General features: G+C 46.9%; 1 protein-coding gene across 1 annotated transcript in view; it reads right to left on the minus strand.

Annotated features, from left to right (window-relative positions):
* LOC148526530 (protein kinase C delta type-like) overlaps positions 1-18,749 on the minus strand; it is a 45,525-nt gene that overhangs the window by 11,857 nt on the left and 14,919 nt on the right. Inside the window, exon 3 of the mRNA XM_088470164.1 lies at positions 66-236. Within this exon, the coding sequence (XP_088326290.1) occupies positions 66-236 (171 nt within the window). The remainder of the gene's footprint in view (positions 1-65; positions 237-18,749) is intronic.

Below are 18,749 nucleotides of genomic sequence, written 5' to 3' on the forward strand. Positions count from 1 at the left end.
AGAAGAATATTAGCATGTATGGTATGTGTGGGTATTTAGGAATAAAGAGGCGATCACAACAGTACCTTGGTCTGTAGAGCAAAGTGTGCATGTGTGAGGAAGGCGCTCCCATGTGCAAGCTCTAACACCCTCCGTTCCACAAACGCAAGTTCTTTGCCCTCGTCCAGCAGATCCCTCTTCTTGATGACCTTGACAGCCAACAACTGGCTGCTACACGAGTCTGCTGCCAGCAGGACCTAGAGGAAATATCACAGTGTCAGCATCATAACCAACACAGGAACATGAAGGCAAATGTATTGTATTGCTGTCCAACAAGGATGATGAATTATTATAAAAAATAAGAAGACAGAGCAATAAGAAGCTTTTGGTCTGCACAGTCACTTTCCCCCGCCCATAATGCAATTTAGCTAAGGCCGGGAGAGGGGGGGGATGAGGCTCTGAGGGGACCCGGGACAGGTACTTTGTATATGTACTTCCCTCCACCCCCTCTCAGCACCTCTGTCTGCTGGAGAAAATGTTTGCAACCACTGATGGGAGGAAATGTACGAATGTAAAGCAGTCTGTGCTAAGTGTGCATTATACGCAGAATTGTACCTAGTTTTCCACTTTGCACATATAGGGCAGAATTCAATTGATTCCTGCCCCCATCGTGCCCGACGCAGCTATTCAATTCTTGCTCCTGTTGGGCACGATCACCTGCCAGCGCTACATTTCAGCTCGCAGCCCCTGGGGGATGAGAGCTGAAATGTGCGAAAAGTGACATGTTTGGGCACCCAAACATTACTTTTCGCGATCGTGCCCAGCACTTTGGTCGGGTTTAGCTGCTTTACGCGGCTAAACCCAACCACTTTGGGCGCGACCAGCACGAAAGTCTGGAACAATTGCATAGTGGTCACTTTAGACGGGAGATATGGGCCGCGAAAACAATTGAATTCCGCCCATAGAATCGAATTATCTACTACTTATTTTAACAAAGGATTTGCTGCTGCTCTTATGTGTGATTGGCTGAGCAGTATAAGAGATCGCTCCTGCTTAGCTACCTATTGCCCTACTCACTGGAGCTTAAATCATTTTATGTAGGGACAGTCAGGTGCTCCTCGGGAGCAGACCATTGCATTCCAAGAGACAGATGCAATTAGTCGTGAGACATGAAGTGTGTTTTCTTAGGTAAAGTACCCGGAGCTATTCAATTACAGAAAAATTCCTATCACAGGCTGCCAGCTGCTGTGTGCTGCCTGTGGGGGACATTAATTAAAGCTGAAGTGCTGATGTTAATGCAGGCTTGCCGACATTTAGCTACCTCCTTCCGGGAGGGGTCTGTCGGGCTTACACTGCTGGGGGTGTGACGCATTGAAAGGAGGCGGGGCCCGGCCGGTGATGCGTCATTGGGGGCGGAGCATGGGGGCATGATTACGTCATCTTTGCTCCACCCCCTCTTCACAATGATTAATGGCATGTGATTAATGGCTTTGTGCAGCCGAGGGCAGAGCCACTATGACGCGATTCAGCGCGAATCGCGTCACCGCCCCCCCGCTGCTGGTGATTGTACTTACAACCAAGGGGGGAGGCGGACACATCGCCGGGGCCCGGGAGACTTGCCTGCCTTTCCGGGGGGCCGGGAGCAGCATCCGATTTTCAGGAGGCTCCCGGCCAAATCGGGAGGGTAGGCAAGTATGTGTTAATGCTGTAGGGCAGGGGTCTTCAACCTTTGGCCCTCCAGCTGCTGTGGAACTACACATCCCAGCATGCCCTGCCACAGTTTTTATATAACAGCATGCTAAAACTGTGGCAGGGCATCCTGGGATCTGTAGTTTCACGCAGCTGGAGGGTCAAAAGTTGAAGACCTCTGCTGTAGGGTAAGAAGAAAGGAAAGGGGTGTGTTCTGAGGACAGGGGATGTGGCTAAATGGCCCATTGTACTGCCTCCTGCCTGCTTGTCTGGCTGCTCTGGCATCATGGGGCAGAGGGCGGATCTGCTACAGTCCCACGTACAACTCCCCAGTGACAATTAGAACAACCAGTACTTGACCTATAAGGTAAGAGACAGTTTAACTACTGTATAAATATGTGTGTGTAAGGGGTAAATTTACTAAAGTGAGAGTTTTTAGAAGTGAGTTTTAAAAGTGATGTTGCCCATAGCAACCAATCAGATTGTACTTAACATTTAACCAGCACCTTCTAGAAGATAATAGCTAGAATCTGATTGGTTGCTATAAGCAACATCACTTTTACAACTCACTTCTAAAAACACTCACTTTAGTAAATTTACCCCTAAGTGTTTCTAACTGTGAGTATGTATGAGGCTCTGTATATGTGACCTTGTATGGTTATCTGCATAGGAATGTGACCTGCTGCATGTGTGACTGCATATGCATACCCTCCAACATTTTATAGTAAGAACCCGGTACAGGGACGTGGTAAAGGGAGCATGGTCACATATAAAGGGGCGTGGTTACATATAAAGGAGCATGTCAACGGGGGCTGGAGACAGCTGGTGCTGGCTGGTTTCATACCCTGTCCAAATAAGATTGTTTATATATATATATATATATATATATATTAGGGGTGAGCGGGTTCGGATTTCTGAAATCCGAACCCCCCCGAGCCCCCCCGATCCGAGTCCGATCCGAGTCAGGCTCGACTTTTCCCGCCTGACTCGGATCTGAAATCGAGGCAAAACGTCATCATCCCGCCTTCCGAGTCTCGCGGGTTTTGGATCCTATATAAGGTACCCGCGTCGGCGCCATTTTCTCACTCGGCTGTGGACAGTGAAGAGGGAGGGTGGGAGTTAGGGCTGTGTAGTGTAGTGTAGTGTAGTGTAGTGTAGTGTAGTGCTGCTGTTGTCCACTACTTCAAAGTCCATAGGGGCTGGCTGTGTTGTGCTGTGCTGCTGTTGTTAATAGGGGCTGTGTCCACTACTTCAAAGTCCATAGGGGCTGGCTGGACTGTGTTGTGCAGTCAGTTCTCCATAGGGGCTGTGTCCACTCCAAAGTCCTGTGCAGTGTCCCAGTCCTAAAGGAGTGCTGTAGTGTTGTCCAGGGGGTGCTCTGTCCATCAGGGGTGCTCCCCCCAAGTGCTAAAAAAATAATATATTTTCTGTGTTTGTGAATTGTGTGCGCAGTAGCCGCACGTGCATCAACAAAGTAGTGCCAAGTGTGCGCCTGTGTCATAAGTAAAGGGCCGGCTGGCTTGACCGTTAAAGGGTGCTGTAACCCCCGAAAGTACACTCCAGTCCAAACCAAAAAAAAATTATTTTCTGTGTTTGTGAATTGTGTGCGCAGTAGCCGCACGTGCATCAACAAAGTAGTGCCAAGCGTGCGCCTGTGTCATAAGTAAAGGGCCGGCTGGCTTGACCGTTAAGGGTGCTGTAACCCCCGAAAGTACACTCCAGTCCAAACCAAAAAAAAAATTATTTTCTGTGTTTGTGAATTGTGTGCGCAGTAGCCGCACGTGCATCAACAAAGTAGTGCCAAGCGTGCGCCTGTGTCATAAGTAAAGGGCCGACTGGCTTGACCGTTAAGGGTGCTGTAACCTCCGAAAGTACACTCCAGTCCAAACCAAAAAAAAAATTATTTTCTGTGTTTGTGAATTGTGTGCGCAGTAGCCGCACGTGCATCAACAAAGTAGTGCCAAGCGTGCACCTGTGTCATAAGTAAAGGGCCGGCTGGCTTGACCGTTAAGGGTGCTGTAACCCCCGAAAGTACACTCCAGTCCAAACCAAAAAAAAATTATTTTCTGTGTTTGTGAATTGTGTGCGCAGTAGCCGCACGTGCATCAACAAAGTAGTGCCAAGCGTGCGCCTGTGTCATAAGTAAAGGGCCGGCTGGCTTGACCGTTAAGGGTGCTGTAACCCCCGAAAGTACACTCCAGTCCAAACCAAAAAAAAATTATTTTCTGTGTTTGTGAATTGTGTGCGCAGTAGCCGCACGTGCATCAACAAAGTAGTGCCAAGCGTGCGCCTGTGTCATAAGTAAAGGGCCGGCTGGCTTGACCGTTAAGGGTGCTGTAACCCCCGAAAGTACACTCCAGTCCAAACCAAAAAAAAAATTATTTTCTGTGTTTGTGAATTGTGTGCGCAGTAGCCGCACGTGCATCAACAAAGTAGTGCCAAGCGTGCACCTGTGTCATAAGTAAAGGGCCGGCTGGCTTGACCGTTAAGGGTGCTGTAACCCCCGAAAGTACACTCCAGTCCAAACCAAAAAAAAAATTATTTTCTGTGTTTGTGAATTGTGTGCGCAGTAGCCGCACGTGCATCAACAAAGTAGTGCCAAGCGTGCGCCTGTGTCATAAGTAAAGGGCCGGCTGGCTTGACCGTTAAAGGGTGCTGTAACCCCCAAAGTACACTCCAGTCCAAACCAAAAAAAAATTATTTTCTGTGTTTGTGAATTGTGTGCGCAGTAGCCGCACGTGCATCAACAAAGTAGTGCCAAGCGTGCGCCTGTGTCATAAGTAAAGGGCCGGCTGGCTTGACCGTTAAAGGGTGCTGTAACCCCCGAAAGTACACTCCAGTCCAAACCAAAAAAAAATTATTTTCTGTGTTTGTGAATTGTGTGCGCAGTAGCCGCACGTGCATCAACAAAGTAGTGCCAAGCGTGCGCCTGTGTCATAAGTAAAGGGCCGGCTGGCTTGACCGTTAAAGGGTGCTGTAACCCCCGAAAGTACACTCCAGTCCAAACCAAAAAAAAATTATTTTCTGTGTTTGTGAATTGTGTGCGCAGTAGCCGCACGTGCATCAGCAAAGTAGTGCCAAGCGTGCGCCTGTGTCATAAGTAAAGGGCCGGCTGGCTTGACCGTTAAAGGGTGCTGTAACCCACAAAGTACACTCCAGTCCAAACCCAAAAAAAAATTATTTTCTGTGTTTAGCCGCACGTATATATCAAATCGATATAACATAAATGGAGGACCAAACTTTCTCCGATAAAAATAAAATAGAGAAAGATCAAGAACCACTTCCTCCTAGTGCTGAAGCTGCTGCCACTAGTCATGACATAGACGATAACATGCCATCAACGTCGTCTGCCAAGGCCGATGCCCAATGTCATAGTAGAGGGCACATACAATCCCAAATGGCAAAGTTCAGGAAAATGACCTTGAAAAAGACATTTAAATCAGCTGAAGAGAAACGTAAACTTGCCAATATGCCATTTACGACACGGAGTGGCAAGGAACAGCTAAGGTCGATCCCTAGTATGTTCATGACTAGTGGTTCAGCTTCACATGACGATGGAAGCCCTCCTCCCACTAAAAAAATCAAAAGAGTTAAGCTGGCAAAAGCACAGCGAAGAACTGTGCTTTCTAAGAAGATATCACAAATCCCCAAGGAGAGTCCAAGTGTGGTGGTGGTTGCGATGCCTGACCTTCCCAGCACTGGACGGGAAGAGGTGGCTCTTTCCACCATTTGCACGCCCCCTGCAAGTGCTGAAAGGAGCACCCACAGTCCACTTGCTGATATGCAAATTGAAGATGTCACTGTTGAAGTACAACAGGATGAGGATACTGGTGTAGCTGGCGCTGAGGAGGAAGTTGGCGAGGAGGATTCTGATGGTGATGTGGTTTGTTTAAATCAGGCTCCGGGGGAGACAGTTGTTGTCCGTGGGATGAAAAAGCCCATCACGGTCATGCCTGGGCAGAAGACCAAACATTCCACCTCTTTGGTCTGGCAATATTTCTATCCAAATCCGGACAACAACTGTCTTGCCATATGTACCATATGTAAAGGTGAAATAAGTAGGGGTAGGGACGTCAACCACCTAGGAACATCCTCCCTTATACGGCACCTGCAGCGCGTTCATAAAAAGTTACTGTCAAGTTCAGAAACTTTGGCTAAGACCGTAAGCAGTCCAGGGACACCTAAATCCCGTTGTCCTGTTGTATCCAAGCGCCTGCAAACCACACCGTCAACTCCCTCCTCGTCAATTTCCTCCTTAGTTAGGATTGGAAGTAGTCCTGCAGGCCATGTCACTGGCATGACTGACTCTCCTATCCGGGATTCCTCCGGAGGATCCTGCATTGCTACGCCTACTGCTGCCGCTGCTGCTGTTGCTGCTGCTGGGAGTCGTTCATCATCCCAGAGAGGAAGTAGGAACACCACTACTTTTACTAAACAATTGACCCTCCAACAGTCCTTAGCGAGGAGGATGAAGTACGACAGCAGTCATCCTGAAGCAAAACGTATAACTGAGGCCTTGACTGCTATGTTGGTGTTAGACGTGCGTCCGGTATCCGCCATTAGTGCAGTGGGATTTAGACAATTGATGGAGGTAGTGTGTCCCCGGTTCCAAATCCCGTCTAGATTCCACTTCACTAGGCAGGCGATACCGAGACTGTACAGAAACGTCAGAAAAAGTGTCCTCAGTGTCCTGAAAAATGCCGTTGTACACAATGTCCACTTAACCACGGACATGTGGACAAGTGGAACAGGGCAGACTAAGGACTATATGACTGTGACAGCCCACTGGGTAGATGTATCACCTTACGCAGCAACAGCAGCAGCGTCACCAGTAGCAGCATCTCAGAAATGCCAGCTCGTTACAAGGCAGGCTACGCTGTGTATCACCGGTTTCAGTAAGAGGCACACCGCCGACAACCTCTTAGAGAAACTGAGGGAAATCATCGCCCAGTGGCTTACCCCACTTAGACTCTCCTGGGGATTTGTGATATCTGACAACGCCACCAATATTGTGCGGGCATTACATCTGGGCAAATTCCAGCACGTCCCATGTTTTGCTCACACAATAAACTTGGTGGTGCAGAATTTTCTGAAAAGCGACAGGGGCGTGCAGGAGACGCTTTGGGTGGCCCGAAAAATTTCTGGCCACTTTCGCCATTCAGCGACTGCGTGCCGAAGACTGGAGCGCCAGCAAACACTCTTGAACCTGCCCCGCCATCACCTGAAGCAAGAGGTTGTGACGCGGTGGAACTCAACCCTCTATATGCTTCAGAGGATGGAGGAGCAGCAAAAGGCCATACAAGCCTATACATCCACCTATGACATAGGCAAAGGAGGGGGTATGCACCTGACTCAAGCGCAGTGGAGAATGATTTCCGTGTTGTGCAAGGTTCTCCAGCCCTTCGAACTTGCCACACGTGAAGTCAGTTCAGACACTGCCAGCTTGAGTCAGGTCATTCCCCTCATCAGGCTTTTGCAGAAGCAGCTGGAGAAAGTGAAGGAGGAGCTAAGACGGAGCGATTCCGCTCGGCATGTGGGACTTGTGGATGAAGCCCTTCATTCGCTTTGCCAGGATTCCAGGGTGGTCAATCTGTTGAAATCAGACCACTACGTTTTGGCCACCGTGCTCGATCCTAGGTTTAAAGCCTATGTGGTGTCTCTCTTTCCAGCCGACACAAGCCTGCAGAGGTGCAAAGACCTGCTGGTGAACACACTGTCAGCTGAAGCGGAACGTGACACGTCAACGGCTCCTTCTTCATTTTCTCCTGCAACTGGGGCTGCCAGGAAAAAACTTAGGTATCCTAAGCAACCCGCTGGCGGTGATGCAGGGCAGGCAGGACCAAGTTTGGACATCTGGTCCGGACTGAAGGACATGGCAACAATTTCTGACATGTCTACTGTCACTGCATATGATACTGTCACCATTGACAGAATGGTGGAGGATTACATCGGTGACAGCATCCAAGTAGGCATGGCAGACAGTCCATACCTGTACTGGCAGGAAAAAGAGGCAATTTGGAGGCCCCTGTACAAACTGGCTCTATTTTACCTGAGTTGCCCCCCCTCCAGTGTGTACTCCGAAAGAGTGTTTAGTGCAGCCGGGAACCTTGTCAGCGAAAGGCGTAGGAGGTTGCTTCCACAGAATGTGGAGAAGATGATGTTCATCAAAATGAATTATCAGCTCTTCCAGGGAGACCAGCCTCCAGAAGGTACAGAGGGACCTGTGGTGGTGGATTCAAGTGGGGACGAGTTAATACTTTGTGAGGATGAGGATGTACACACTGAAGAGGGTGAGGAATCGGTGGATGAGGAGGATGAGGATGACATCTTGCCTCCATAGAGCCAGTTTGTGCAGGGACACATTAATTGCCAGCTTGTTTTGTGGGGGCCCAAACGAACCAATCATTTCAGCCACAGTTGTGTGGCAGACCCTGGCGCTGAAATGATTGGTTTGTTAAAGTGTGCATGTCCTGTTTATACAACATAAGGGTGGGTGGGAGGGCCCAAGGACAATTCCATCTTGCACCTCTTTTTTTTCTTTGCATTATGTACAGTTTGGGGCCTAGTTTTTCAAACTGCCATCCTGTCTGCCACTGCAGTTTCACGCCTAGATGGGTCACGTGTTTGTGCCGCCCACTCGTGTCGCTTAGCATAGTCATCCAGCTACCTCGGTGCAACGTTTTGGACATAAAAACACTATTGTGAGGTGTGAGGTGTTCAGAATAGACTGGAAATGAGTGGAAATTAAGGTTATTGAGGTTAATAATAGCATAGGAGCAGAAAAACCTACAAATTCTGTGATTTTAGCTGTTTTTATGCTTTTTTTAAAAAAAATACAGATCCAAAACACAAAACCCAGAACCCAAAACACGGAAGGGTGGTTTTGGCAAAACCAATCCAGATCCAAAACACGAAGAAAGATCCAGATCCAAAACCAAAACACAAAACACGAAAAGTGGCCGGTGCACACCCCTAATATATATACATATATACAGTCAGGTCCATAAATATTGGGACATTGACAGAATTTTCAGATTTTGGCCTCTATTCACCACCACAATGGTTTTGAAATGAAACAAACAAGATGTGCTTTAACTGCAGACTTTCAGATTTAATTTGAGGGTAATTACATTCAAATCGAGTGAACGGTGTAGGAATTACACCAGTTTCAATATGTGCCTCCCACTTTTTAAGGGGCCAAAAGTAATGGGACTATCCACTCAAAAGCTATTTCATGGACAGGTGTGGGCTATTCCCTCGTTATTTCATTATCAATTAAGCAGGTAAAAGGTCTGGAGTTGATTCTAGGTGTGACATTTGCATTTGGAATCAGTTGCTGTCAACTTTCATGAGATCCAAAGAGCTGTCACTATCAGTGAAGCAAGCCATCATTAGGCTGAAAAATCAAAACAAACCCATCAGAGAGATAGCAAAAACATTAGGTGTGGCCAAATCAGCTGTTTGGAACATTCTTAAAAAGAAAGACTGCACTGCAGAGCTCAGTAACACCAAAAGACCCAGAAGACCACGGAAAACAACTGTGGTGGATGACAAAATAATTATTTCCCTGGTGAAGAAAAACCCCTTCACAACAGTTGGCCAAATCAAGAACACTCTCCAGGAGGTAGATGTATATGTGTCAAAGTCAACAATCAAGAGAAGACTTCACAAGAGTGAATATAGAGGGTTCACCACAAGATGCAAACCATTGGTGAGCCACAAAAACAGGAAGACCAGATTAGAGTTTGCCAAACAACATCTAAAAAAGCCATTACAGTTCTGGAACAACATCCTATTGACAGATGAGACAAAGATCAACTTGTACCAGAGTGATGGGAAGAGAAGAGAAGGAAAGGAACTGCTCATGACCCAAAACATACCACCTCATCAGTGAAGCATGGTGGTGGTAGTGTCATGGCAAGGGCATGTATGGCTGCCAATGGAACTGGTTCCCTTGTATTTATTGATTATGTGACTGCTGACAAAAGCAGCAGAATGAATTCTGAAGTGTTTTGGGCAATATTATATGCTCATATTCAGTCAAATGCTTCAGAACTCATTGGACAGCGCTTCACAGTGCAGATGGACAATGACCCGAAGCATACTACAAAAGCAACCAAAGAGTTTTTTAAGGCTAAAAAGTGGAATGTTATGCAATGGCCAAGTCAATCCCCTGACCTGAATCCGATTGAGCATGCATTTCACTTGATGAAGACAAAACTGAAGGGAAAATGCCCCAAGAACAAGCAGGAACTGAAGACATTTGCAGTAGAGGCCTGGCAGAGCATCACCAGGGATGAAACCCAGCATCTGGTGATGTCTATGCGTTCCAGACTTCAGGCCTGCAAAGGATTTGCAACAAAGTATTAAAAAGTGAAAGTTAGATTTAGGATTGTTTAGTTTGTCCCATTACTTTTGGCCCCTTAAAAAGTGGGAGGCACATATAGAAACCGTTGTAATTCCTACACCGTTCACCTGATTTGGATGTAATTGCCCTCAAATTAAATCTGAAAGTCTGCAGTTAAATCACATCTTGTTTGTTTCATTTCAAAGCCATTGTGGTGGTGAATAGAGGACAAAATATGAAAATTCTGTCAATGTCCCAATAAGGTATGGGAATAACTGACAATCAGCAATTTGCTCCCAAACGCCGGAAAATGGACAAAAACTGTTTGAACAAATTGTTTAGATCAAACATTTAACAAACTTGTGTAACGACCATTTTCATCTGTTTTCTGGCATTTAGGAGCAAATTGCTGATCATCATTTATTCCCATTCCTTACCAGATTTTCATTCTAACCAATCAATAAGTTGGCTGGTTGGATGTAAGTTGGTCTAGTGTGTGGCCAGCTTTAGTGTTTCTAACTGTGTTTATGTATGAGGCTCTGTATATGTGACCTTATATGTTTATCTGCATAGGAATGTGACCTGCTGCATGTGTGACTGCATATGCATACCCTCCAAGATTTTATAGTAAGAACCCAGTACAGGGACGTGGTAAAGGGGGCATGGTCACATATAAAGGGGTGTGGTCACATATAAAGTGGTGTGCCAACGGGGGCTGGAGACAGCTGGTGCTGGCTGGTTTCATACCCTGTCCAAATAAGATTGTTTGTATATATATATATATATATATATATATATTATATATATACTAGTAACTCCCTCTTACTGTCTCTATCTTATTTATTGGGGCGATTCAATTCAGCTCAATGTTGAATAGTCCCATGATGGAGTTCCCAGAGCTATTCAATTTACCATGATGTTAAGTCCAACTAGAACCACTTAAGTTGGAGAATGCTGGTTACTGCACCTTAAGCTGGGTGTTTAGTCATGGTAACCGGCATTATCTGGCTAAAGTGCTGGCCGCGAGGCTATTAGCACTGCGCTAAGCCAGAAAATAGCATTGCAGCCGGCATTTAGGTTGGATACCTGGGCCTGATTCTAAATCAGGGCAGGCGCTGTTTTTTTTAGGAGCGGCCATCGGGCTTGCGACGAGACCCTTGTGGTAGGGTCTCGTTCATCGCAAGCCCCAGAGAGCTTTCGGCTCTAACAGGGCCGGAAGCTCTCCACTGACATCACTGGAACGCCTCCGTTTGGGCAGCCACCCCCCCGGCCCGCCCACTCAACATCGACAGCTCGCCCCCTTTGGTGCGAGACCCGGAGCGACGGATTGCCCGTCGCTAGCCGGGTCTCGCGCATGCGCACGACGGAGCCGGCTCCGTCATGCGCATGCGCTGTGGGCCACCATCGACCTGGTTGTGAGCGCTCAGCGCTTGCGACCGGGTCGGAATCAGGCCCTTTGTTCGCAACTCAGGAGGGTGGGAGCAGAAATCCTGTACTTGGACTTAACAACACGGTGAATTGAATAGCTTTGGGAACTCCTTCCCGGGGCTATTCAACATCGCGCTGAATTGAATCGCCCCCATTATGACTATGCTCTTAATTTTAGACTATAGGGATCCCCTCTTTTAAGTCTTCCTTGCCCCCAAACCCTTAATCCAGCTCACCATGCTGTTCCCTCCCTACACCGCCAGTCAACTGAGGAGAACTCCATTCTTTCCAGGTCAAGTGAGTACGGAGCATAATATAGACCACCACTGCCGCAGTGCAGTGAAAGGCTACACAAGCCCCCCTGCTCAGCATAAAGGTGCCTATTCATCAACACTAAAATAACGTTTTTAAGGACATTTTCCTTAATTAATGTTATTTTAGTATTCATGAAGAATCTTAACGCAAGAGATATCACTGATATCTCCTGGTTAAGTCCTCCTGTTTTAATTTCCACACTTCCCATACATTAGTATGGGGATATGGAAATTATGGTATTCATCAAATTCAGAAAATTATGTGAGGTGGCGTATAGTAGGTAACACTTACCTGCTTTCAGATGGGCAGGTCCCCCGGCGTCTTCCTCCGTCGCTCTGTTCCCTCCTCTGGCTCCTGTGGCTGCTCTGGCAAGTGGTCTCCAAACAGAACACAAAGTTTAGAAGAAAAAAATTTTTTTATTTTTTATTTTCTAAACTTTACTGTGAGCTGCTGGAAGACCACGTGTCAGCATAGCAGACGCCGGAGGCTGCTGCGTGGGCAGGTAAGTGCGGGACGGGTAGAGGTGAGCGGAGGAGGGAGGGAGGCGGTGGGGTTGGGGAGCACACAAATTTACCACAGCTGTAGGCAGTGCTGCACATGCACTGGTTTTTCCAGATGTAACAGCGCATGCGCAGCACGGATTCCAGCTGCGGTAAGTTAGTGTAGATAGGGAAAACTATCTATTTCTCGGGAAGCTGTCATTGCAAAAATGACAGCTTTTCGGAATAGATAGTTATGGGGAGGAGGAATGATGAATTCCTCGGGTAATTAGGTAGAACTCCATGCGAGTTCTAAACCGAATTACCTCCAGAGAAAGTTTAGGTATGGTGAATAGGCCCCAAAGTCTTAGTGCTTCCTCCGTGCCGAAAGGGATAGAGCAGCCTTAAGTCTGTGAACTCGGTCCGGGCCTCATCATGACCATGTCCAAGAGCAGTTGGAAAATGTGCCTCTTCAAAAATCCATGTTAAGGACAGCACTGGACACTAATATATATGCTCCATCTTGCCTCCCGCTCCTTCCAGCCCCCTTCCTCCCCAATCCATCTCCGCTGAATAGTAACCCCATTGCTGGCACCCGCAGAGTGGTCTTCCTCCATCTTCTCCAGCAAAGGTCTGTTCCATTGCTCCCTGCAGTGGGAGCTGTTGGTTCCTGCGACGCGCACCCTGGCTCCCACTGTGCATATCAGAGACGGGACAGATATTGTCAGATTTTATATTATTTATATATATATATATTTTTTTTTATATGCTCTTGCACTCGACCATCTATTTCAGCATGTGAGGTGCTACCACAGAGATCTACCATCACCATCGCATGGCGGTGAATCATAACAATATAGTTTCGGGCACTCTCCAAGAAACATCAACCTTGCTTTATATTGAGTATTTTATTGGTGATGCCACACACGATGGATCAGCATTTGTTCTTTCGATACTGGCATACATTAAAAGTCACCAACAAATAATATCCAATCTTTAGTCATACCAGTGGCTCCTATATATATATACTTTAGGGGTGTGCACCGGACACTTTTTGTGTTTTGGTTTTGGATCTGGATCTTTCTTTGTGTTTTGGATCTGGATCTTTCTTCGTGTTTTGGATCTGGATTGGTTTTGCCAAAACCACCCTTCCGTGTTTTGGGTTCTGGGTTTTGTGTTTTGGATCTGTATTTTTTTGAAAAAAAGCATAAATACAGCTAAAATCACATAGTTTGTGGGTTTTTCTGCTCCTATGCTATTATTAACCTCAATAACCTTAATTTCCACTCATTTCCAGTCTATTCTGAGCACCTCACAATAGTGTTTTTATGTCCAAAAGGTTGCACCGAGGTAGCTGGATGACTATGCTAAGCGACACGAGTGGGCGGCACAAACACGTGGCCCATCTAGGAGTGACACTGCAGAGGCAGACAGGATGGCAGTTTGGAAAACTAGGCCCCAAACAGTACATAATGCAAAGAAAAAAAAGAGGTGCGAGATGGAATTGTCCTTGGAAATATGTTGTATAAACAGGACATGCACACTTTAACAAACCAATCATTTCAGCGCCAGGGTCTGCCACACGACTGTGGCTGAAATTATTGGTTCGTTTGGGCCCCCACAAAACAAGCTGGCAATTAATCTGTCCCTGCACAAACTGGCTCTACGGAGCTGTCGTCCTCATCCTCCTCATCCACCGATTCCTCACCCTCTTCAGTGTTGTGTACATCCTCATCCTCACAGAGTACTAATTCGTCCCAGCATGAATCCACCACCACAGGTCCCTCTGTACGTTCTGGAGGCTGGTCTCCCTGGAAGAGTTGATAATTCATTTTTATGAACATCATCTTCTCCACATTTTGTGGAAGCAACCTCCTACGGCTTTCGCTGACAAGGTTGCCGGCTGCACTAAACACTCTTTCGGAGTACACACTGGAGGGGGGGCAACTCAGGTAAAATAGAGCCAGTTTGTACAGGGGCCTCCAAATTGCCTCTTTTTCCTGCCAGTACAGGTACGGACTGTCTGACATGCCTACTTGGTTGCTGTCACCGATGTAATCCTTTAACAGACAGACGCACGCTTGTCGCTGCTGCTTTGAGGATGCAGGTGCGGCTACAGCCCACACAATTCACAAAGACAGAAAAAAAAAAGAAGAATTTTTTTTTTTGTGGAGCGCACTTTGAGGGTTACACCACCCTTTAACGGACAAGCCATCTGGCCCTTTACTTACGACACAGGCGCACGCTTGGCGCTGCTCCTTTGTTGATGCACGTGCAGCCACAGTGCACACAATTCACAAACACAGAAAATAATTCCTCCCCCATTCTGTCAGTGGTGACAGTATCATATGCAGTGACAGTAGACATGTCAGAAATTGACATTGTTGGCACGTCCTTCAGTCCGGACCAGATGTCCAAACCGGCCCTTGACTTATGACACAGGCGCATGCTTGGCGCTGCTGCTGTGTTGATTCACGTGCAGCTACTGCGCATACATTTCGCACACAAACACAGAAAAAAAAGAATTGTTTATTTTTTGTGGAGTGCACTTTGGGGGTTACACCATCCTTTAACAGACTTATGGGACACAGGCGCACGCTTGGCGCAGCTCCTTTGTTGATGCACGTGCAGCCACAGTGCACACAATTCACAAACACAGAAAATATTTTTTTATTTTGTTTGGAGTGCACTTTGGGGGTTACAGCACCCTTTAACGGACAAGCCAGCTGGCCCTTTACTTATGACACAGGCGCATGCTTGACGCTGCTCCTTTGTTAATGCACATGCAGCCACAGTGCACACAATTCACAAACACAGAAAATTATTTTTTATTTTGTTTGGAGTGTACTTTGGGGGTTACAGCACCCTTTAACGGTCAAGCCAGCCAGCCCTTCACTTATGACACAGCTGCACGCTTGGCGCTACTTTGTTGATGCACATGCGGCTACTGCGCACACAATTCACAAACACAAAAAAACATATATTTTTTTCTTTTTTTTGGAGTGCACTTTGGGGGTTACAGCACCCTTTAACGGACAAGCCAGCCAGCCCTTTACTTATGGGACACAGGCGCACGCTTGGCGCTGCTCCTTTGTTGATGCACGTGCAGCCACAGTGCATTCAATTCACAAACACAGAAAATATTTTTTTATTTTGTTTGGAGTGCACTTTGGGGGTTACAGCACCCTTTAATGGTCAAGCCAGCCAGCCCTTCACTTATGACACAGGCGCACGCTTGATGCTACTTTGTTGATGCACGTGCGGCTACTGCACACACAATTCACAAACACAAAAAAATGTTTTTTATTTTTTTTGGAGTGCACTTTGGGGGAGCACCCCTGATGCACAGATCACCCCCTGGACAACACTACAGCACCCCTCTAGGACTACAGCCTTTATGGGACACTGCACAACACAGTCCAGCCAGCCCCTATAGACTTTGGAGTGGACACAGGCCCGCTGAGCGCTCGCAAGCGGGTCGATGGTGCCCTAGTGCACATGCGCACCACAGAGGGAGCTCCGTCGTGCGCATGCGCGAGACCCGAATAGCGACGGCCAAGCCAGACCCTACCGCAGGGTCTCGTCGCAAGCCCGATGGTCGCGATGGTCTTGACCATCGCGACCATCTTTTTGGCCACTTGCATAAGCTGTGGGTGGTCACCCACAGTTATGCGAACGGCCAGGAGGCCACTCCAATATTAGGTAGGAGGGCCCTGATTCAGAGCGTCCGGCTCTGAATCAGGCCCACAGCCCCTATGGACAATTGACTGCACAACACAGCCCAGCCAGCCCCTATGGACAAGAGCAGCACAACACAGCCCAGCCAGCCCTAGCTCCCACCCTCCCTCTTCACTGTCCACAGCCGGAGTGAGAAATGGCGCCGACGCGGGGACCTTTTATAGAATCCAAAACCCGCGAGATCCGGAAGGCGGGATGATGACGTTTTGCCTCGATTTCAGTTCTGAGTCAGGCTGGAAAAGTCGAGCCTGACTCGGATACGACTCGGATCGGGGGTCTCGGGGGGGTTCGGATTTCAGAAATCCGAACCCGCTCATCCCTAATATATATATATATATATATATATATATATATACACACACATCCATTAACGCACATAGGAGCTCATTCAGACCAATTCGCAAGATGCGATCGCTCGCTCCGAGCGTATGGAAATTCAGCTAAGTGATGTCAAGGCAGCGGCTCGCAGGCCAAATCATAAGCACCCCCACTTTGTTTTGGCAAGCGATCACTTTTTGTTTGTAGTCGCCCACCAGCCTGTCTAAAGATGCCCACTTGCGTACATCATCTCCAGGAAGTGCATGAAACCATTGGTACATTGAGCACCATCAGATGCAATTGCAGCAATTGAGGTTGACTATACCCTGCTGCAAGCACTGCGAGCACTTCAGTGTATATTTCTAGCAAGTGACGTGTCCTATGACGCTGGCTGTTAATTATGCATGCCTCTGAAAACGGCGTTTAAACACTCAGGCACGCCTGCGTCCGCAACTCCACTTCCCTGTTACTACTATGCTGCCCCTGTTACCACCCACAAACAGCCTCTCCTGTCACTCATTCCTTTGGGCTGTCTTTGCAGGGTGGGCAAGCATATCCCGATCACTCGTACTAGTTTGAGCACGTGAACTGCCAACTATACGCATCCGCACATTTGCAAACATCGCCTAACGAGCAGGTCTGAATCAGGTCCATAGTAGCTTGTAATGTCCAATGACACCTATGTTATATCCAGACACTCCAATTACATAGAGATTCCGTGCCATCCATCATACACCTGGACTGGGGTCATGGTGCAAGCATTGAAACATCCGTATTGTGCCAAACACTTCAAGTAAAAGACGCTGTACTTATACGACGGTATAAGGACAGGATATTTTACTTAAAGTGTTTGACACAGAGCCACTATATCCAATATTACGTGGAACCATGGCTTGTCTTTGATGGATATCGGAGCCCTGACGAAAATGTTTACATAAACATTGAAACGTTGGCAAGATTTGTCTCCTGTGATATGTCTGCATTGAGTGCCGCCTGATCTACATGCTATATCTATAGATATATCTATCTATATATATACAGTCAGGTCCATAAATATTGGGACATTGACAGAATTTTCAGATTTTGGCCTCTATTCACCACCACAATGGTTTTGAAAATAAACAAACAAGATGTGCTTTAACTGCAGACTTTCAGATTTAATTTAAGGGTAATTACATCCAAATTGGGTGAACGGTGTAGGAATTACAACAGTTTCAATATGTGCCACCCAAAGAATTACCTGTTTCCAAATGGCTACACGTGATGCTGAAATTCCTCAGTAGAGGATATAATCCAAGACTCTTGAAATTAGCGAAAGATAAAGCATTGAAAGTCTCTAGACTGACAGCCCCCAATCCAGCCAAAAAAATGTCTAATTCCAATAGGATGCTATGGATACAGGAGTATACTGATAATTCCAGCAACATCATTAAAACCGCAAGACAACTTTGGCCTATTGTTTCATCGGACCCTGCTTTGACTATGCTTAAGGACACTAATGTCACACCAGCGTACAAAAGGGGTCGCAATATCAAAGACTATGTGGTCCACAACGATGTTTCTCAACATAAACAACAAGTACCCATGCATTTTCTAACTAGAAAACCAGGGAATTATAAGTGCATTGGTTGTATCACGTGTAGCCATTTGGAAACAGGTAATTCTTTTTCACACCCGCGGTCCGGCAAAAAATATTCCATCAGGCACCCCGTAACATGCACAAGCCGGTATGTTATCTATTACATTAGATGCCCCTGTGGACTATTATATATTGGAAAGACCTCTCGTCAGTTTAAAGAGTGCATGGCGCTTCATCGATCCAGCATTCGAGCTGCCTTGGACGGTAAATCCGTTGACCAACCTGTTGCCAAGCACTTCCGTGACCATAAGCACAGCTTAGTCACGATGAGATGTAAAATTATTGAGTGGATCCCCCCTAATATTAGGGGTGGTAACAGGGACCGTATACTCTTACAACATGAATCAAGATGGATTTACAACCTACAGACCCTACAACCTGGTGGTCTCAATGAAATTAATCCCCTATCTTGTTTCATTTAATGTTTCAGTCCATCTCCTGTTTTCTTTGATTTTTCTGTGTGCAGATTTCGTCGTGTTATTTGCATTGTTCTGCTCATTAGCCCTTTGTGCTGTTATTCTCATAGATTGAGTTCTTTGCTTCTTTTACAGATATGCTTAGAATTATGTGGTGTACTGTCCAGCAGATGATTGTTTATGTTTTTATTCCAGTCACCTTGGTGACGGGCTACACGAGGGTGCACACGCCCCAAGGGATGATGATGACGCCGGCGTCACGGCGCTACTGGTGACGTCATCAGAACCCCGGTCGGGACGAGAGTACGCGGTGAAAGGACACGAGGTGTTAGTCTATTTAAGGTATGTAATCGTTTGTTTCACCTTATGTCTTGATAAAAGTGGTTTACACTGAAACGTTG

Source organism: Taudactylus pleione, unplaced genomic scaffold (assembly GCF_031769625.1).
Source record: "Taudactylus pleione unplaced genomic scaffold, aTauple2 ptg000095l, whole genome shotgun sequence".
Classification (NCBI taxonomy): Eukaryota; Metazoa; Chordata; class Amphibia; order Anura; family Myobatrachidae; genus Taudactylus; species Taudactylus pleione.